The sequence below is a fragment of the Tupaia chinensis genome, unplaced genomic scaffold, assembly GCF_000334495.1.
Source record: "Tupaia chinensis unplaced genomic scaffold, TupChi_1.0 Scaffold000361_2, whole genome shotgun sequence".
Classification (NCBI taxonomy): Eukaryota; Metazoa; Chordata; class Mammalia; order Scandentia; family Tupaiidae; genus Tupaia; species Tupaia belangeri.
In genome coordinates this window covers 4,747,183-4,769,131 of record NW_006159858.1, presented here as the reverse complement: position 1 = coordinate 4,769,131, position 21,949 = coordinate 4,747,183, and the positions used below count along the sequence as shown (strand labels likewise).

Genomic DNA, 21,949 nt, shown 5'->3' with positions numbered 1-21,949 from the left:
GGTACTTCCATCAACATGGATCCCTAAATACTGTCCCTGTATGGTGAGCAAAGTACCCCTGCTAACCTTAAATATACATATAGTATGAACAAGAAATAACCACCGCTGTTTTAGTTCTAGTTAATTGATAGTTTCATGAATCATTCTTTAATACACTGACTTTTAATAATAAATAATTGGGGACCAGTAGGTAACATGTTGGTTAAGGTACTGGATTCCTACATGGCCAACCACAGTTCAAGTCCCAGATCCAAATTCCTACAAATGACACACACGTGTGTGCATGTGTGTGCATGCCCAAAATCCCAAGAGGAAAATTAATTGTGGCGTGGCCAACCCCTTTAAGGAGTTATTTCTCTTTTTTGCCTCTCTGTTTCTCTTCTGCAAGTATATGTGCCTGACTGCAAAAACCTAAAAAAAATAAGTAGAAGAAATAACTTTTTTTAATCCTTTTTGATATAAGACGCATGCACTCACAAGAGAGAGTGAGAGAGGAAACATGAGAAAGCACCTCCCGGCAGGGATGGCTATGCCACAATCCCTTTTCTCCCTCTTCCCTCAGGATTTGGGATCCCTGTCCCTGTGTCTCCAACCGCATGGCTGATCATGTAAGATCCAGTCACCTTAACCACAACCCCACTAGATAGTCCAAAATAACTAGAATTTTATCTATTTGCAGTTGCTAAACTTAATTTATATTTTATTATAATTTATATTTATTATAATTAAGACACAAAATATAAAGTCTATGAGGAGCTTAGAGTAGAACTGAGTACAAATCTAAGGCTAATATCTTGTTTGTAAAAGAGAGACTTAGCAGAAGTCCCTCTAAACTGAACTTCTCATACATCTAAGTAAATGGGCCAAAGAATGATTCCCAGAGAGCAGCTATATAAATGGAAACAGTTAGTGCTAATATCTAAACTGAATTTATAGATTAACATTCTTTTTTTTTTTGGAGAGGTTTTTGCTATAGGGCGCATGCGCTCGCCAGAAAGACCGAGAGAGGCAGAGAGATAAAAAGTGAGAAATCATCCCCCAGGGGGATGGCCACACAGCAATCCCTTCTCTCCTCTCAGGATCTTGGGCACGCACGCGCACGTGCCTGGCGTGAGTTTAAACCACCGGGTCCGGGACTCAAACCACGGTCGGCTACATGGGAGTTCAGCGACATAGCCATTACACTAACTGCTGGTCCCTAGATTAACATTCTTGATAGCATTTCATCAACTTCACACATTAGTTTAGCCAAAGAGGAAAAAATAAATAAATAAACCAGAAAAGCTGGATCTCATATAATCTCACGTAAAACTTTGTTTCAACAAGTAACAGGAACAAATTCATTCCTTCATATCATCTGACTGTTTTTAAGCTTGCCTTTCTTATCACAATACTGCCCTCTATGTAACAACAATATAAAAAGTTACTTTTCATATTACACTGGCCCCTAAACATTTTTTTTTTTTTGCCCCTAAACATTTTAATCATCAACACCACATGGAAACATTAAATATGTGTCCTTAACTAAATATGTCATCATCACTCTTCTAATCTAACTGGTGCTATTTTCCAAAACTAAACTTTCAAATTGTCAATAAAATTTTTTATTATCCAGTAGCATTTGAATGTTACACACAAATCTAGAACATAAAACATCTGCTGTCATTTACAGTAAAATAAGAGGCCATAACTAAAAAATAGTTCAGTCTGGGCAATTATTTCTGAATTATTAAAATGCCAATAAGATTTCTGGGAACCAGCAGTTAGCATAATGGCTATGTTGCTGGACTCCCACGTGGTAGACCACGGTTCGCGTCCTGGACCCGGTGGCTTAAAACTCATGCCGGGCGCGTGTGCGTGCATGCCCAGGATCCCAAGAGGAGAATGGAGGAGAAGGGATTGCGATGTGACCATCCCCCCTGGAGGGGTGATGTCTCGCTTTCTGTCTCTCTGTCTCTCTCTGTCTGGCGAGTGCACGTGCCCTATAGCGAAAACCTCTCCAAAAAAAAAAAAAAAATGCCAATAAGATTTTCAAGATGCCTAAAATACTGCAAGGATTTTATGCATTCAGATTAACACTGTATGTATTATATGAATGCCTTATTTTGGAATCATACAGGTCTAAACATGAATCCTAGGTCTTTCACTCATTTGCAGAATAAAGAAATATAATAGTACTGATCAGTCTGTTTAGAGGATAATGAGATAATTTCTACACACTAAAGTGTGTAGAAATGTTCATACATCTCCTCCCATATTGCCCCAATATATAGATATACTCACTAATTGTAGCCACTGTTAAATTAGTATCTTAAATCTAACCTCTTCTAAAATATTTGATTTTCTAAACTTCCAATTCTTTAAGCAAGAAAGACCATCAGATGAAGTCATAAGTAGTAGGAGTCAGACTGTATAGGATATTTTATAAATGACTGTGGCTATGGGAAGGCACTGGCAAATTTTAAACAAATAAAGGTCTGACTTAATGTTTGAAGAGTCACCCAGACTACTATGTTAAAGGAGACTGTAATAAAACAAGTTGCTAAAAGAGAAAACAGAGGCTAGTGGGGACCAGCAGATGGTGTAATGGTTAACTCGCTGGACTCCTACATAGTAGATTGCGGTTCGAGTACCAGACCCAGTGACTTAAAACTCATGCCAGGCATGTGTGTGTGTGCATGCCCAAAATCCCTAGAAAAGAATGGAGGAGAAAGGACAGCAGCATGACCACCCGCCCTGGGATCACAACCTTGGGGGGGAGGGTGTGATTTCTCGCTGTCTCTGTCTCTCTGGTGAGCACATGCGCCCTATAGCAAAAATCTCTCTTAAAAAAAAAAAAGGAAAACAGAGGATAGTGAAATTTTACAAGTGAGAGAAGATGGTGGCTTTTACATTAGGGTGGCAGCAGTAGAAAAAGGTAGGAAGTAATCAAACTTCAGAGATATTTTGAAGGTAGTAGAGTGAAGAGTTTTTATTATCAGATTGGATGTGAATGTTAGAGAAAGAATGAGAAGAAACAAAAAAAAATCTCCAACTTTGGGCTAAAACAACTAGAAGGATAGAAGAGCCATTTGCTGCACTGGGTAAGACTATGGGAGGCGAGGCCAGCAGGTGACATGGTAGTTAAGGCACTGGACTCCCACACAGTCAAGCCCCAGACCTGGTGCTTGCTTTCTCACTTTCCCTCTCTCTCTCCTTCTCTCAACCTCTGGTGAGTGCACGTGCCCTGTAGTAAATTTAAAAAATAATAATGGTAAATTAAATAAATCATTTTTTAAAAAAGACTATGAGAGAACAGGTAGGAGAAAAAGCTCAAGTTTAGGGTGACTTTAAGACATCCAAATGGTGGGGTCAGCAGGTGGCTGGTTACGGTGCTGGACTTCAACATGGTCCACTGTGGTTCCAGTTCTAGACCTGGTTGCTTGGACTGGGCAGCTTGAAACTCACGCCAGGTGCACATGCATGCATGCCCAAAATCCTAAGAGGAGAATGGAGGAGAGGGGATTGAGATAGGGCCATCCCCCTGGGGAGTGATTTCTTGCTTCTGTCTTTCTGTCTCTCTTGTGAGCATGAGCACCCCATAGCAAAAATCTATTAAAAAAAAAAAGAAAGAAGGAAAGGAGGAAAGAAAAACATCCATCCATCCATGCAAGTGGAGATAATAGATACAAAGTTGGCTACATTCAAGTGGATATCAAGAAAAAAGCTTTGGGATCCAAATAAATTTGAAACTAGGCAATTTCTAAATGCCTTTTTTTTAAAAAATAATTTGTCAGAGGACACATGCATTTTTGCACAGAGAGACACAGAAAGAAAATGAGAACGCACCCCATCTGGAAGATGGCCATGATGCAATCCCTTCACCTTCATTTGTCCCTCCCTTTTGGATTTTGGGCATACACACAAAGGTACCTGGCAAGTTTTTTAAGTCGCCAAGTTGAGGACTCCAACCATGAAGTCAGCCAAGTGGGATCTAGTCACCTTAACTACCACACCACCAGCGTCCTCTAAATGCTATTTAAAGCCAAAAGACTGGATGAGATCACCAAGGGAATGACCACAGACAGAGAAAAAGAAAAGATCCAACATAGAATCCTGGAACAATATAAGACTTAGAGGCCAGAGCCAAAAAAAAAAAAAAGAAAAGAAAAATAAAGGAAGGGGGGAAGGAAGGAAGGAAAGAAAGAAGGAAGGGAGAGAGAGAGAAAAAAAAAAAAAATCCAGAACTCTCAGGGTGAGGTGGAAGATCCCACATGGCTCCAAGTTTCTCCTGTGGATGACAGGGGATTCAGTAAATTCTCTGGCCTCTGACCTCCCAAACTTTGGTAGCCAGTCTGGTTTATTCTAAGCTGTTTTGTACCCTTCGGAAAGCAGAAAGGGAGAGGTGGGAGTTTGCTCCCCTCCAAGTGAGGGGAACTGGAGTGAGGGAAACTTTGTAAATGGCACCTTAACTTGCAAAAGTATTTATGTAAATGTGAAAACCTTGCAAAGGTGACTTAGATTGGAAATTTTCCTAAGTGGGGAACTTTTTGATATTCCTAAATGAGTATTCCTGCATGCTAAATTAGAAAATAAGGATCTCTATTAAGAAATGAAAATTAGAGTCCTACTTTAATTGGCATTTAAAATCATTTTAAAAGAGAAGTGGTAAATTCAACTCCCTCCAGGAAGTCAACAAAAATAAATATTTGAGACTGTCTTGGAAAAAAAGAATAAAAATTAATAGAAGCTGCTTCTGAAATTAAGAAGACACCAGAAACTCTCCTACTGTGAGGACAATTTCCATCTTCTTTTCCTATCCCCTCTCATCAAAAGATCAGAAATAAATCAGGGGTTCATGTTGGGTAAATTCTTTTTACAAACAAAACAATATATAGTGATTGAATGTTTAAAAAATGAGAATAAAAATAGTAATAATCTGGGGGGAAAATGATGAAAAGCTATTTGATGATGATGTGGATAGTAATGTCTTTGTCTTGACTGATATGCATGGTATTCCTTCCGGAAAAAGAAATGTAATACACTAAAGATATATGTGATTCAACGTAATATAAACAAGATTATGATAATAAATTAAATTTTAAAAAAAAGAAAGAAATCAGGGGAAGATACATATTAGCAGACTAGTCAGTATATAGGTATTGTTACTGAACTCAAACCAAATTCTTTCTCCCAAGCACCTCAAGCTAAATTGTAGGCACACTGTATGTGAAGGAAAGCAGTTATACTGCAATGTGCAAGGCAAGAACAGGCAGCTTATGTTGAAGGTCAGTTGCCTCTGGGAGTTCCTCCATAAGCATTATTCATTTTGTTTTCTTTTGCTTTTCTACTGCTTCTTTAAGGGCAGAAGTCCCAGGCACATGATCAGTTTAGTGATCAGTTCAAGAGGGTATGATCATCTGGTGGGCTATCTTGATTGGTGAGGCCTTAGGTAATTAAAGTTCTATTCTAGAAAAAGGCACTCATAGGTTTCTGGCACCATTCAGTCTGGGGTTTTATGTGCATAGCCAGCAGTTTCCATCCTGAAAAACATCTTGAGTATTTTTTAAGTTAAAACTTTATTTTTCCTTTAAGTGAGAGTATGGGCTTTTATACTAGGCCCTTTATTGTTTTCTTACTATAACCAGAGTTATGGTAAGAAATCTTTCTTCTTGCTGTGGGTCATTACAATGCAAATAAATCTTATATTCCAAGACCCTCAGAAAAGACATTTTACTTTCACTTCAGCCTTTATTAATTTTCAGGTTGAAAAATTCTTGTTTTACTTTAACAGAAAGGGAAACTGAGCACCCATCCCTCTTTAGCAGGTCACTACTTGGTTTCATTACGATCCTATGACCAACTTGTGTCTTTTCTTATAAATTAAGAAGCTTCTCTCCTTTTTCTCTGTCTACTTCATTCATTCATTCATTCATTCATTCATTCATTCATTTGAGATTTTTGCTATAGGTATATGTGCTTGCTGGAGACAGAAAGTGAAAAAACACACCACCACCCCCTACTTCAGGGAGGATGGCCACACTGTAACTCCTTCTCCTGCAGTCTCCTCTCCAGACTCTGGGCTTGCATGCACATGTGCCCAGCATGAGTTATAAGTTGCTGGGTCCAGGACTTGAACCGCAGTCAACTATGTGGGAGTCCAGAGAAATAACCATTATACCATCTGCTGGTCCTGCTCTACTTTAAATCTGTTTATTTATTTTCTTTCTCTCTTTTTTGCTCACTTATGGTTTTAAGATAAGAAAGAAAAAGAGGGGCCAGAAGGTGGCAGAGTGATTAAGGTGCTGGACTCTCATATGGCCAATCATTCAAGTCCTAGACATGGCAGCTTGCTTTCTCTTTCTTTCTCTCTCACCCCCTCTCTCTGTGTTTCTGGTGAATGCACATACCCTACAGCAAATTAAAAAATAACAAGAAGAAGAAGAAATAAAATTAAATATAGTAATTCTTTAAAAAAAGGATTTAAGGCTGCTTGGAAATTTCTTCTTTTTCTTATTTAGAGACAGCCAGTTCTAAGTAAATATTTTAGAGTTAACTGTTCACCTCATTTAAAACAAGAAAAAAAAGAGGTTAAAGAGCTTTTGGAGGAAACACACTGCTATAGAATTTAAGGGGATGCTTTAAGGGGCCTGTGAAAACATAAAATTTAAAGTGTCAGTTCATTTTAGTACAGGGATTTTTTTAAAACCCGTAACAATGAAGGGCTAAGGATTACCTGAATTGTTAAATTTTTGCATATCTCTATCCACATACCTACTCATTTTCTCTTGACTTAAAAAGTTAAGCATGATTATTACAACTATTATATTTTCCAGTAAGCCAAAATATGATAAAAAATATAAAAAATGAGAGCTTTGTAAGTGTCTGCATGCTAAAAATTCAGATCCAACTATTTCACACACAAGCAGGTTTACAGACAAATTCATAAATTATTTGATAGACAGTGATCTCAACAGGTTTCATGTTGCATTTATACATTTTTTTTCTTTTCTTTTCTTTTTTTGAAGAGGTTTTTGCTATAGAGCGTGTGCACTCACCAGAAAGACAGACAGAAAGCGAGAAATCACCCCCCAAGGAGGAACTGCCACACTGTAATCCCTTCTCCTCCATTCTCCTCCTAGGATCTTAGGCACGCATGCACATGCGCCCGGCATGAGTTTAAGCCACCAGGTCCAGGACTAGAACAGCAGTCAACTACATGGGAGTCCAGTGACACAGCCATTAGACCAAATGATGGTCCCTACAGTTATTATTAGAACCATTATTCACTGTATAAAAGTAGATGGCAGAGGAAAATGTTACAAGTAGCTGAGTCTTTCTTTGGAATGAATTTAAGGGAGGATAAAATCAAGAAGTCTATAAAACCTATAAATCACCGAATCACTGATTTTACTATGTCTTCACTTTTAAACATGTTTTTCCAATTTTGTTTTCATTTTTTTTTGAGGACTTGTTTCTTTAAAAACAAAATTATTTATTTAGTTCCATTTGTTATTATTATTATTCTTTAATTTGACCAGAGAGAGACACAGAGAGAGAAAGGGAAAGTGAAACATCAAGCCGCCTGGTCTGGGACTTGAACTGCGGTAGGCCAAGTGAGAGTCCAGCGCCTTAACTACTACACCACCTGTTGGCCCCCGAGGAATTATTCCTTTATATACAGTACAGTATTGTGGTCTTACAAGAACTCACAGTTCATGAGTAAAAGTTTTCTTATTCTACCTTTTCCTAGTGAGCAACTGTCATTCACAATTTTATCCATACCTAAGTGGACCAATAATTGATGCCATAGACCTTTTCAGAAGATAAACTCTTATCTCCCATAATCCTCTACATGGAAATTACAAATTCTGTTTTCACTGGCTATGTTAAGATCTTTTTCAAAAATCCATCCTCATTAGCTTATGAGGCTTTTTGTTGTCTGATTTTTAATCACTTTGTTTTTCCTTAGAATTGCATTTCATAATAAAGGACATCATTGACAATATAATACAGACTTCCAAAATAACCAGTAAAGCAAATTTGGAATGTGCATAACATAATGTAATGCTGTATGTGGAAGATAGTGGATATGTTTATATCCTCAAATTGTTTATTACACACTGTATACATGCTTTTTTAAAAAGAATTATTTTTTATTTAATTTTATTCATTGTCTTTTTTTTTTTTTTTTTTTTGAAGTTGATCAGAGAGAGAGAAGGAAAGTGAGAAAGCAAACTGCCAGGTCCGACCAGCTGACTTTGCAGTTCAACTCCCAGATGCAGAGGCCTGAAAAACACACAGATGCTAATGCATGCATATCCAAAAATCCCAAGTCAAGAAAGGAAAAGGAACTGCAGCATGCTCATCTCCCCTGGGGGATATTTCTCCCTTACCCTCTCTTAATTTTGTGTCTTTCTGAAGTGAGCAAGCACATCATGCGCTCTCTTAGCCTAGGTGGCAGTTAGCGGCAAACTGAACTGCAATGCTGGAATGTACATGGCCAACAGTGCATTCGGATCCCCGGATGGCTTGAAAACACGCCAGGCCCAAGATACTAACGAGTTGAAAGACTATGGAAAAGGGACTACAATGTAATGAGACCCCGTCAAGGTATTCCCCTGCAACTCTCTCACACATGTGCACATGTTCTCTACCATGAATAAGAGAGACTTAAAAACCTGGGGACTCCCACATGGCCCACCACAATTCTAGTTTCGGACTTGGCAGCTTACTTCCTCACATTTCCTCTTTCTCTCTCTCTCTCTCTCTCTCTCTGGTGAGCACATGTGCCCATTAGCAAATAAAAAATAATAATAAATAAAATTAAATAATTATTTAATAAAATAAAATTTAAAAGATAACTAGCTCCATTGCATAGCAGTTTAGCCCTGTGCATTGGAAGCCAGATCCCATATAGCCAATTGCGGTTCACATCCCAACCCAGTGGTTTAAAAGACACACCAGGCAGGCACATGTGCATGCATGCCCCAAATCCCAATGAGATAAAGAAATGGAGGAAAAAGGGTTTCAGCATAACCAGATCCCACTGGGGGATAGTTTCTCTATATATATCTTTTTCTCTCTCCCTCTCTCTCTCTCTCTGGTGTGTGCATATGTCCTGTGGCAAAAAAGATTCAGCCAGTCGCAGTAACACACATGCTAAGATACTGTGTACCACAGGCCAAGATCACATGGGAGTACTAAGTTTGATTCCAGTTCAATCTAAAGGTGGGGCATGAAGGCATGCACCTGTAATCTCAGTAAATACAGAAAGCTGAGGCAGAAGAATCAAGATATGCTATAACCCTGTATTTAACAACAACAACAAAAAAACACAAGTTCAAAATTCATTCAAGGGGAACCAGCAGTTAGCATAATGGCTATGTCGCTGGACTCCCAGGTAGTCGACGGCAGTTCGCGTCCCAGACCCGGTGGCTTAAAACTCACGCTGGGCACGTGTGCATGCGTGCCCAAGATCCTGAGAGGAGAATGGAGGAGAAGGGATTGCGGCGTGACCATCTCCCAGGGGGGTGATTTCTCGCTTTCTGTCTCTATGTCTTTCTCCGTCTGTCTGGCGTGTGCACGTGTCCTGTAGCGAAAACCTCTCAAAAAAAAAAAAAATTCACTCAAGAGGGCCAGTCTCATAGCCTAGTGTTTGAGAGAACCAGATCCAACATAGTCAACCATAAGGTTAAAATCCTGGCCAGAGCAACTTGAAAACATGTTGCACACATGTGCATTCATTAATGAATCCTAGGATTCGATAGGATGAAGAAATAAAGTTACTGCTATATGACCATATCCCATTGAGGGTGCTTTTGCTTATTTTAGGTATTCCATAAAATAAAAAATAAATTTACAAAATCAAGAGTGGTTATAAGAGAAACTAATGTAGGGCCAGCAGGTAGTATAGTGATTAACATGCTGGATCCCACACAGCCAACTCCACGATTCAGGTCCTAGACTGAGTAGCTTGAAAAACACACCAGGCACATGTGCTTTTGTGTCCAAAATTCTGAGAGGAGAGTGTGGAGAAGGGAGTACAACATGGCCATAAACCCCAAGAGGTTATGTCTCACTTTCTCTATCTCTGGTCAGTGCACAAGCTCTATGATAAAAAAAATCTTTAAAAAAAGAAAAAAGAAGAAAGAAAGAGAGAAAATAAAATTAATATAAACTTGAGAGTGCAAAGCATAGGGGACCAGCAGGTGGTATGGTGAAGGGTGCTGGACCATCCCACATGGCCAACCATGGTTCGAGTTCTGGACCTGGCGGCTTTCTCTCTCTCTCTCTCTCTCTCTCTCTCTCTCTCTGTCTCCCTCTCTGGTCAAATTTAAATATATAAATTAATTAATTTAATTAAAAATTTTTTTAAAAGTGCAAAGCAAAATAAGTTTCTCTTGGGGCCAGCCAGCAGCTGGATTCTACATGGTTTGAGTCCCATTTGTGCCAGCTTGAAAAACATACCATATGCATGTGTATGTGTTTCCAAAATCTGAAGATGATGGGCCAGCCAGTGGCATGATGGTTTAGGCAACTGGATCCCATACGGTCAATTTTGTGGTTTAAGTGCCAGACCCAGCAGCTTGAAAAACACACGAGGTATGCATGTACCCAGAATCCGGACAGAAGAATGGAGGAGGACTGCAATGTGGTCATACCCTCTGGGGGTGAATTCTTGCTATTTCTCTCTTTCTTCCCCTGGTGGATGTGTGTACCCAATGACAAAAACTACCAAAAATAATAATAACAATAATAATAATAAAATAAAATAAAAAGAAGAAGAGGGGAATGAATAAAGAATAATGACATGGTTATACCCCAAGGGGGTGATTTCTCAGTTTCTCTCTCTCTCTTTTTTTTATGAAGATTTTTGCCATAGAGCATATGCGCTCCCCAGAGAGAGACAGTTAGAGAGAAAATGAGAAATCCTCCCCCAGAGGGGAAAGCAAATAGCCATTCCTTTTCCTTAATTCTCCTCCTGGGATTTTGGGCACACATGCACCCATGTCCAGAGCAGTTTTCAAGTCCCAGATCCAGAACTCAAACTGGAGTTGGCCCTGTGAGAGAGCCCAGCATTTAACCACTATGCCATCTGCTGACCCCCCTCACTTTCTTTCTCTGTCTCTTTTCAGTAAACACACAGACTCTGTAGTAAATTTGCTTTAAAGATTTATTTATTTATTTTAATTTTTCTAGAAAGAGAGGGAAAGTGAGAAAGCAAGTCAACAGACAAGACTGGGACTCGAACCACAGCTGACCATGTGGGGAGTTCAACCTCTTAACCACCATGCCACCTGCTAGCCCCAAGCAATTTTTTTTTGAGAGGTTTTTGCTATAGGGCATGTACACTCGCCAGAAAGACAAAGAGACAAAGAGAGACAGAAAGCGAGAAATCACTCCCCGGGGGGGTGGCTACACCACAGTACCTTCTCCTCCATTCTCCTCTTGAGATCTTGGGCACACACGCACAGGTGCCCGGCACAAATTTAAGCCACCAGGTCCGGGACTCGAACCGCAGTCAACTATGTGCGAGTCCAGTGACACAGCTATTGTGCCAACTGCTGGTCCCCCCAAGAAAAATTTTAAAAGGAAAAAAAAGAATACTAAATTTATCTTCATTTTTAGCAACTTATTGCTAATCAAAAATACCCTCCAGATGAGTGTGCTGACACAGTTAATAATGGAATTATGTTTTAGACACTTTAAACCTTTCATTACTTAAAGGAAAAAAAATTGAGATTGCCTAATCCTGCCAACTAATACAAACAAGAGGTCAGAACACAGAAAACAAATTCATAATTTACTAAACAGGAATTATAACATGCCAAATGCTGTCTAAATCATATATATAAGGATATACAAATTCTGATACATTAATAAAAATTATTGTGGGGCCAGCCCTGTAGACTAGTAGTTAAAGGAACTGGATCCCACACAGTCAACAATGGTTCAAATACCAGCTCATGGCTTGAAAAGCATGCCATATGTGTGCATGCCCAAAATCCAAATAGGATGAAGAAGAAGAGAAGGGATTATGGTATGACCAAGTAGAAAGCACGATTAGAGAAGTGCTTTCTCTCTCTCTGTTTCTGTGTCACTCTAGCAAGTGCATTTGCCCTCTGACAATTAAAAAAGAAAAAAAGAATAAAAAAGAATAAAGTCAGATCCCTACCTCAGACCATATACAAAAATTATCTCAGAATGAATCAATTACTTAAGTAAAAGAGCTAAAATTATAAAACTCTTTTTTAAAAGAATTATTTTATTTAACTTTATTATTATTATATTATTATTATTTTAATTTGACCAGAGAGAGACAGAGAAAGGGAAAGTGAGAAAGCAAGCCACCAAGTTTGGGACTCAAACTGTAGTCGGCCACGTGGGTGTCCTGTGCTTCTAAACACCACACCACATGCTGGCCCCAAAATTATAAAACTCTTAGAAGAAAACAGAGAAGTAAATCTTCATGGACTTGGATTTGGAAATGGATTTCACAATGAATTCTTGAATATGATACCAAAAAAACATGAACAAAACAACAAAGCAGAGTAAGTAGGCTTCATCAAAAATAAAAAATTTTGTACATTAAAGAATATTATCAAGAAAAAACATTTTAATTTAATGAGAGGGGTCATCAGGTGGCATGGTGGTTAAGGTGCTAGACTCCCACATGGCTGACCATGGTTCAAGTCCTAGACCTGGTAGCTTGCTTTCTTACTTTCTCTCTCTCTCTGGTGAGTGTGTGTGCCCTGTAGCAAATTTAAAAGTAATAATAATGCGACCAGCAGATGGTATAATGGTTATGTCGCTGGACTCCCATGTGGTCGACCGCAATGCGAGTACCAAACTTGGCAGCTTAAAATTCATGCCAGGCACATGTGCGTGTGTGTCCAAGATCCCCTGAGAATGTAGACAAAGGGAGTGCAGTATGGCCATCACCCCTGAGGAGGTGAATTCTCCCTTCTTGTCTCTCTGGCAAACATGTGTGTTCTACAGCAAAAATCTTTCACCAAAAAAAAAATAATAATAATAATAATAAATAATAATGATAAACATTTTTTAAAGATTTATTTAATTTTATTTATTCATTCTCTTTTTTAAAAAATTGACCATAGAGAGACAGAGACAAAGAAAGAGAGAGAAGGAAAGTGAGAAAGCAAGCCACCAGGTCTAGGACTCAAACTGTGCAGGGCCATGTGGGAGTGTCTAGCACCTTAACCACAACACCACCTGCTGGCTCTGAAAAAAATAATTAAATTAAATGAGAGCCAATCATAAGAAGACAAACACTGTTTGATTCCACTTACATGAAATACCTAGTGTAGGCAAATTCATGAGAAAGTAGATCAGAGTTTACCAGAGTCTAGCAGGAGCAGAGAATAGAGAGTTATTGCTTAATGGTTACAAAGTTTTTATTTGGAGTAATGAAAGGCTTTGGTGGTGACAGAAGCACCACATTGTGAATGCACAATAATTGATCCCAGTGAACTGTAAACTTGAAAATGTTTCAAATGGCAAATCTTGCTATACATACTTTGGATGTATTTTGCATATTTTACCATAATTTTTTAAACTTAATAATACACAAGAAGAACACAGAGCTGCACACTTTAAGAGAATGCTAAGGAATGTCAATTATATTTCAATGAAGCTATCTTTTTTTTTTAAATAACTAACCTAAAATTAAACTGTCATTAATTAGATATCACTGATTTTTGAATACATAATAAGTGGATCAAGGAGCAGCAAGTGCTATGGTGACTAAGGTGCTAGACTTCCACATGATTGATTATGGTTCAAATCCTGGACTTGGCAGCTTGCTTTCTCACTCTCACTCTCCCTCTCTCTCTCTTTCTCTTTCTCTCTCTCTTATAAGAGCACATGCCCTGTAGCAAATTAAAAAATAATAGTAATAATAAGTAAAATTAAATAATTTTTTTAATAATAAAATAAGTGGGTCAAAAGCTGAGCTGAACCTGATCCTGGTAATATCTGTTTTAAAATTAAAATGAGAGGAGCCAGCAGGTGGTATGGTGGTTAAGACACTGGACTCCCAAAGGGCTGACCACATTTTGAGTTGTGGACCCAGTGACTTAAAAATCATGACTGTGCACGGGACCAACAGTTGGCGCAATGGCTATGTTGCTGGACTCCCATGTAGACAACTGCAGTTTGAGTCCTAGACCCAGACATCATGCTGGTGTGTGAGCATACATGCCCAAAATCCCAGCAGAAGAATAGAGAAGGGACTGGTGTTGCGGCCATCCCTGCTGGAGGGTGACTGCTCACTTTCCCTCTCACTGTCTCTCTGGTGAGTGCATACACCCTATAGCAAAAATCTAAAAAAAAAAAAAAATTAATTAAAATAAATTAAATTAAAATGAGATAAAATTGTAGAGCTTAATTTTTTATTATTATTATTTAAATTTGCTATAGGGTGCCTGCACTAACTGGAGAGAGAGAGAGAAGAGAGAGAAAGTAAGAAAGCATTGTCCTCTCAGGATTTTGGGCTCCTACACATACGTTCCCAAGATTGTTTTTTCAAGTTACCAGGTTTTAGTCCAAATCAATCAGATGGCCATTTGGGATCCGGCCACTTTAACTACCACATCACTGGCTGGCTGGCCTAGAAAATCTAACCTTTTAACCAAATATCTAACTACTTAAGGGTACTTTAAGGTCCTTTCCAAATCTAAAAATTCTAGGATTCTATTTCAAAAGCATCCTTTATTTTTGGTATACATTATTTTTATATCTCCATTAAAGCATATCCTGAAGAGTATTTTTTTTTACATTTTTATAGTGCTGATTCAACATATATAATAAAGATATAAAATGTATTTGCAAAAAAAATCACATTTCCTTCATAATAGTAGTATTTTTACAATTTCTATTTTTTTTTTAATATTTTGCCAGAGGGCATACGCATTACCCAGAGAGAGACAGAAAGAATGGAGTCATGCATCAATCCCACCTCTTCCATCTCTCCCTCCTTGGGGGACTTTGGGCATGCAACCCAAGTTCCTGGCATGTTTTCCAAGCTGCTAGGTCTGTGACTGAAAGTGCATGGTTGGCCATTGTGTGATTTAGCTTCCTTAACCAGAAGGCTGCCTCAGTACTTTTACAATGCCCCAGTTTTCCCCAATCTAAGCTAAATTCAAAATCCTATATACTCAGTAATAAACAAGTATGACATTCAAAGTGCTATACACTTAGAAAGTGTACCACTGGCTTTTCTCATATAAGTAAAACTACTGTTAAGTTCTACAATCAAGTCCAACACCCTCACTTCACAATGAGGATTCTGAGACCAAAATGGTGAAATGCCCCCAAGTAAAATGCTAATAGCAACAAGAAGAAGGAATTCAGATCTTCCTGGCTTCCAATCCCAATTGCCTGTGTGACTTAGAAATCATCTGCTTTCAGAGATAATTAAATCCTAGGAGAACAGCACTAAGAGAAAATCAACAAGGGAAAGGAGCAAAATAAAAGTATTTGTCTTCCTTTTAGCCAGAAACGCTATCTTCCAGTAATTAACCAAAATGAGTAACACAAAAGGAAAGAGGAGAGGCACCAGACGTATGTTCTCTATGCCTTTTAGAAAACATGGAGTGGTGGGACGAGCAGTTAGCGTAATGGCTATGTCGCTGGACTACCACATAGTCGACCACGGTTCGCGTCCTGGACCAGGTGGCTTAAAACTCACGCCGGGCGCGTGTGCGTGCATGCCAAGATCCTGAGAGGAGAATAGAGGAGAAGGGATTGCGGCGTGGCCATCCCCCCTGGGGGGTGATTTCTCACTTTCTGTCTCTCTCTGTCTCTCTCTGTCTGGCAAGCGCATGCACCCTATGGCAAAAAAATCTCCCCATAAAAAAAAAAAAGAAAACATGGAGTGGTTCCTTTGGCAACATATATGCGAATCTACAAGAAAGGTGATATTGTACACATTAAGGGAATGGGCACTGTTAAAAAAGGAATGCCTCACAAATGTTACCATGACAAAACTGGAAGAGTCTACAATGTTACCCAGCATGCTGTTGGCATTGTGGTAAACAAACAAGTTAAGGGCAAGATTCTTGCCAAGAGAATTAATGTGCGTATTGAGCATGTTAAGCATTCTAAGAGCAGAGATAGCTTCCTAAAACACATGAAGGAAAATGACCAGAAAAAGAAGGAAGCCAAAGAGAAAGATACCTGGGTTCAACCAAAGCGCCAGCCTGCTCCACCTAGAGAAGTACACTTTGTGAGAACCAATGGGAAGGAGCCTGAGCTACTGGAACCTATTCCCTATGAATTCATGGCATGATGGGTGTTCAAAATAAACTAATTTACGGTCTATATATAAAAATTTTTTAAAAAGTATTCTAGATAATCCAAAGGAGGAAAAAACAATTTAGGAAAAGGGGAAATGTAGAAGATACAGAACCAGAGAAATGCAATCACTAAAGAGAGAAAAAGAGTTTCAAGGAAAAGATGTCCAAGGTACAAATTCTGGCCTAGCCTGGTGATACAGTCAATGACAAATTGAACTGCAGTAATGTAAGCCACATGATCTACGGCAGTTCTGGTCATGTGTCAGCTCAAAAGCAAGCCAGGTACACGCCACCTGTGAAAGGGCATCATGGCATGACAGGACACTGTTGAGGGTGTTTCTCTTTCTCTCTCCTTTGCATGTATGCGTGCATGCGCGTGCGCACGCACACAATCATTAATTAAATAAAATTTTTAAAAAACTTTAAAGAATTATTCATTTATTTAATTCTATTTGTTATTATTATTTTTTAATTTGACCAGAGTGACAGAAAGCAAGCCGGCAGGTCTGGGACTCGAAACGTAGGCAGCACCATGTGGGAATCCAGCACCGTTAGCACCACTGCATCTGCTGGCCCAAAAACTTTAAAAATGTTTTAAAAGGGCCAATGTGTGGTAGTTAAGGCAGCTGGATCCCACATGGCCAACTGAGCAGTATGAGTCCTGAACCTGGAAGCTTGAAAATCACATATGTGTGCAAACCCAAAATCCTAGAGGAGAATGGAGGACAAGGGATTATGTATGGCTATCCCCCTTGGAGAGTGTTTTCTCACTTTCCTTCTCTGTCTCTGTCTCTTGGTGAATGCATGCTATCTACAGCCAATTTAAAAAAAAAAGGAGACTCAAATAATTCAGAAAAAATAATCAAAGAGAACAAGTTTGACAAGTAACTGAAACTGACAATTAGGAAGTTACTGATGGCCTGTGGGAATACACACTGTGGGAAGATGGGAGCAAATAAGGAATTCAGGTTATGGAAGTCAAAACTTGTTCCCTGTCAACTAGACCCACAGGGCAAGCTAACTGGTTCTCATCCTGGGCCCTTTCATGCATAACCACGAGCACATGCATGCCCACAACCTGGCTAAGGCTAGAGATAAAGTACAATCAGAGGGGACCAGCAGATGGCATGTTTACTTGCTGAACTTCAACACATATACCGCGGTGAGTTCTGGACCAGGAGGCTTAAAACTCACGCCAGGCGTGTATGCATGCATACCCAAGATCCTGAGAGGAGAATGGAGAAGGGACTGTGGGGTGGCCATACCCCGTGAGGGAGTGATTTCTCACTTTCTGTCTCTCTGGTGAGCACAAACACCCTATAGCAAAAATCTCTCTTAAAAAAACATAAATTTTTTTAAAAATACAATCAGAAGACCCTGTTAGGTATATGTCTCTGTCATTCTCTCTCTCCCCTTGTCTTTCTTTCTCATGAAAAATAAATTTAAATAAAAAGTCAGGCCAACTGGTGACGTAGTGGTTAAGGCTCTGGATCCAACATGACCAACTGCTCAGTTCAAGTCCCAAACTTGGCAGCCTGAAAACATGCCAGGTGCTTATGCAAGCATGCTCAAAATCCTGTAAAGGAGAAATGAAGGAGGAGGAATTGCAGAGTGACCATCACCTGTTGGACCTGTTAGGGGTGCTTTCTCACTCTCCCTCTTCCCCCAGTGAGCACATGTACTCTCCGGGGGATAAAAATCACTATTCTTTTTTTTTTTTTTTGGAAAGGTTTTTGCTATAGGGCTCGCGCGCTCGCCAGACAGGCAGAGAGAGACATAGAGACAGAAAGTGAGAAATCACCCCCCAGGGGGGGATGGACACGCTGCAATCCCTTCTCATTCATTCTCCTCTGGGGATCTTGGGCACGCATGCACATGCACCCGGCGTGAGTTTACGCTACCAGGTCCGGGATGAACCTGCAGTCAACTACATGGGAGCTCAGCAATATAGCCATTATGCTAACTGCTGGTCCCCAAAAATCACTATTCTTTCAAGACTATGAACAGGTTTAGCCCTGTAATATAGTAGATAGGTCCTAGACAGGGGAAGTTAGACCCAACATAACCAAGCAGCATTGGTGTCCTGGCCTGAGTGACTTTAAAAACATACTGGGCATATATGTGCCCAGGATCCTGACAGGATGGAGAATTGGAGGAAAACTAATTAAGGCACGATCAGTGCCCACTGGAGGGTTTTCTTTCTCTCTCTCTTTTTCTCATGCATGTACACAAGCCCTCTAACATAAAAAAAAAAAATAAAAATAAAAATAAAAAAAATTTAAAAAGCACAGTGAACAGAAAAAAAAAGATATAAAAAGTGAGTGGAGATAGCAAGAAGACACACATAGGGACACAGTAATTTTCTCTGTTTTGCAAAATACCTACAGGATTTCTCATCCTGAAACAGAAACAGGGGGAAAAAATGATAAAGTTTACAAAGTAATCACCCTTGCTTCAAATAGCACAATTTCTAACTTTTGCTTCATGCTTATAGCATGAGATGATTGTGGGGATGCAGGGTAGGAAGGGACCAGCAGATCTACCTAGTTAAGCTTTTTTTGTATCCCCCAAACACTTACAAAGGAACCTTGCACAAAGGAAGCACTAATAAATGTTTGATGACTGACTGGATGTTTTTGTTTCTCCTTCCATACGTTATTTGTCCTCCCTTTTAAAAAAAATTTAAAAATTTTATTTAACTTTTATTTATTTGACCAGAGAGGGACAGAGTGAAAGAGAGAGGGGGGGGAAAGTGAGAAGCAAGTTGCTAGGTCCAAGACTCAAACTGCGGTCGGCCATGTAGGAGTCCAGTGCCCTTGACCGCCACAATATCTTCTGGTCCCTTGTTTTTTATCCTCTTAATGCCCCCTACCCTCCTAACTGCTCCCAGGGGTACATTTTTTTTCAATAAAAACTGTCTCAAATACTTCCTGTTAAACACTTACTATATTATGTGCAATTAAGAGCAAGCAATAAATGTATGCGCTAACGGCTCTGATAAAGCAATGCATTCTAAAATGCCAGTGTCATGTATTACAGAATTATTTCTAATCCCACATAGACTATATATAAATCATATGTATTCTTGTAATACAGTAGCCTTAACTGTCATATCCATCTTACGGAAAAAAAAAAAAGGCTAAAAAAAATCCTAAGTCTGGGACCAACAGGTGGCATGGGGGTTAAAGGACTGGACACTCCCACATGGCGGACCATGGTTCAAGTCCTAGACCTGGTTGCTTGCTTTCTCACTCCCCACCCCCATCAAATTCAAATAAATGAATGAATGAATAAAAGTAAATAAAATAATTCTTTAAAAAAAAAAAAAAAACCCTAAGTCAGAGCCAGCAAGTGGTGTGGTGTTATGATAGCTGGATCCCACATGGTCAACAGACTGGTTTGAGCCCCAGACCAAGCAGCTTGGAAAACACAAGGCATGTGTGTATGCATGCCCAAAATCCCAAAATGGGAATGAAGGAAAAGAGCTTACAGCATGGCCATCCCCTCCATCTGGGGGTGATTTTTCATTTTCCGTCTCTTGTTTTCTTTGTACCTCTCCAGCAAGTGCACACGCCCTATGGCAAATAAAATTTAAAAAAAAAAAAAAAGAGGCTCAAGTCAGAGTGTCCCTGGTTGACAATACTTCATACATGTTGTCACTCATTGTTGCTAGGAGAACTAAACATTGTCTATGTGTGTCCACCGGGAGAGAACAACTGGAAGCTCATGCCTGGTTTCTCATGACATTAGTCTATGTCCCATTTTCCTTTTCTAATTTTAATATGTATCCTTTTGCTATAATAAACCTTAACCATAACCATAAGTATTAAAAAAAAAAAAAAAAAAAAAAAAAAACAAGGGACCAGCGTAATGGCTATGTCACTGGAATCCCACGTAGTCAACCGCAGTTCAAGTCCCAGACCCGGTGGCTTAAACTCGCGCTGGGCGCATGCGCGCCCAAGATCCCAAGAGGAGAATGGAGGAGAAGGGATTGCAGTGTGGCCAGCCCCCCTGGGTGTGTGATTTCTCACTTTCTATCTCTCTGTCTCTGTCTGGCGAGCACACGCCCTATAGCGAAAGAAAAAAAAATAAAAACTCTCCCCCCCCCAAAAAAAATCAAGTCTATTGTAGTCAAAATCCTAAAAAGTCATCTTCATTGCTTCTAGAAAGGATTCAAGGACCAGAAAATGGCATGGAGGTTAAGGTGGCTGGATCCCACAAGGCCAACTGCATGATATGCATTCTGGACCTGTTGGTTTGAGAAAAGACAAAAGGTGCATGTGTGTGCATGTGTGCCGAAAATCTTGAGAAAAATGGAGAAAGGATTGTGCGTGATCATCTTTTGGGAGGTGCTTTCTCCTTTCTCTCTCTGTCTCTTTCCAATGAATGCATGTGCCATATGGCAATTTTTTTAAAAAAAGGAAAGGATTCGGGCCAGCAGGTGGCATGGTGGTTAAAGGCAGAGTCCTACTTGGCCAACCGTGGTTTAAGTCCTGGACCTAGCAGCTTGCTTTCTTTCTTTTCTTTTCTCTCTCTGTCTCTCTGGTCAAATTAAAAAATAATAATAACAATTAAATAAATAATTCTTTTTAAAAAGAGGGAAAGGATTCAAGGTGAGGCCTTTTTAACTAGTGAAGGAAAATAGTTTGGTAATATGAGATTCTCTTCAATATGTGTAAGTCCTATACAAGGTGTTCAAAATTCATATAGTCCTAGATATCCTAGCACATAGCATAATTTTTTCCCCGGAGAAATCAATCAAATCAGAACTGAATTCTTCTTTGGTAAACAGAAATCTAATAGAGGCATTTTATCTATTTGACGGGCTCTGTGGAGTATTAATTTGTAGCTAAACCAGAATGATGTTACTTAGTATACTTTAGTACTACTTGCTTTAATCTATACTTACTCAACAATTCTCATCCAGCTTTACTAAAATTAAAATCACTTCTTTTTGGGCCAGCTATGGCATGGAGGTTAAGGCACTGGATCACACACAGCCAACTCTGGGATTCAAGTCCCTATGTGTGCAAGAGTGCCCAGAATCCCAAGAGGAGACTGCAGGAAGAGGGACTGCAGTGTGGCCATGCCCTGAAGGATGATTTCTCAGTTTTTCTCTCTGGCGAGCACATGCACCCTTTAACAAAACCTGGGGGTGGAATTACTTCTGCTAATAACTAACTTTTCTGCTAATAATTAACTTTTCTTTTTGGCAAAAGAAGAAAAATAAAATTATCTAAATAAAAATATATGTTAAATGAATTTATACAATAGTGGGTTAAAGCCTTTTTCATTAAATAACATATCACATTTTTAAAAATAATTATTTTAAGTTTTTACTTGTTTATTTTATAATTTCACCAGAGATCGACAGAGAGAGAGAGAAAGGGCAAGTGAGAAAGGAAGCTGCCAGGTCTGCGACTCAAACTGCAGTCAGCCATGTGAACGTCCAGTGCCCTCAACCACCATGCCACCTTCTGGCCCCTAAATAATATATCACCTTTAAGACCAACAAAAAAAAAGGTTTTCAAGCCAGCAGGTACTATGGAGGTTAAGGTGGCTGGAACCCACATGGCCAACTGCGTGGTTCAAGTCCTAGACCTGGTGGCTAGAAAAACATCAGAGGGGAGGACGGGGAGGGGGGGGCGGGG

At 39.4% G+C, this 21,949-nt stretch overlaps 2 protein-coding genes across 2 annotated transcripts in view; one reads left to right on the top strand and one right to left on the bottom strand.

The window, feature by feature from the left end:
• Window positions 1-21,949, bottom strand: part of BMPR2 (bone morphogenetic protein receptor type 2) — a 197,093-nt gene that overhangs the window by 159,428 nt on the left and 15,716 nt on the right. The gene's annotated exons all lie outside the window — the stretch shown is intronic.
• LOC106735355 (60S ribosomal protein L21) lies at window positions 15,528-16,291 on the top strand. Its single transcript, XM_014589566.1, has 2 exons — window positions 15,528-15,591; window positions 15,873-16,291. Exons 1-2 carry the CDS (start codon window positions 15,528-15,530, stop codon window positions 16,289-16,291), a joined length of 483 nt encoding a protein of 160 aa, XP_014445052.1.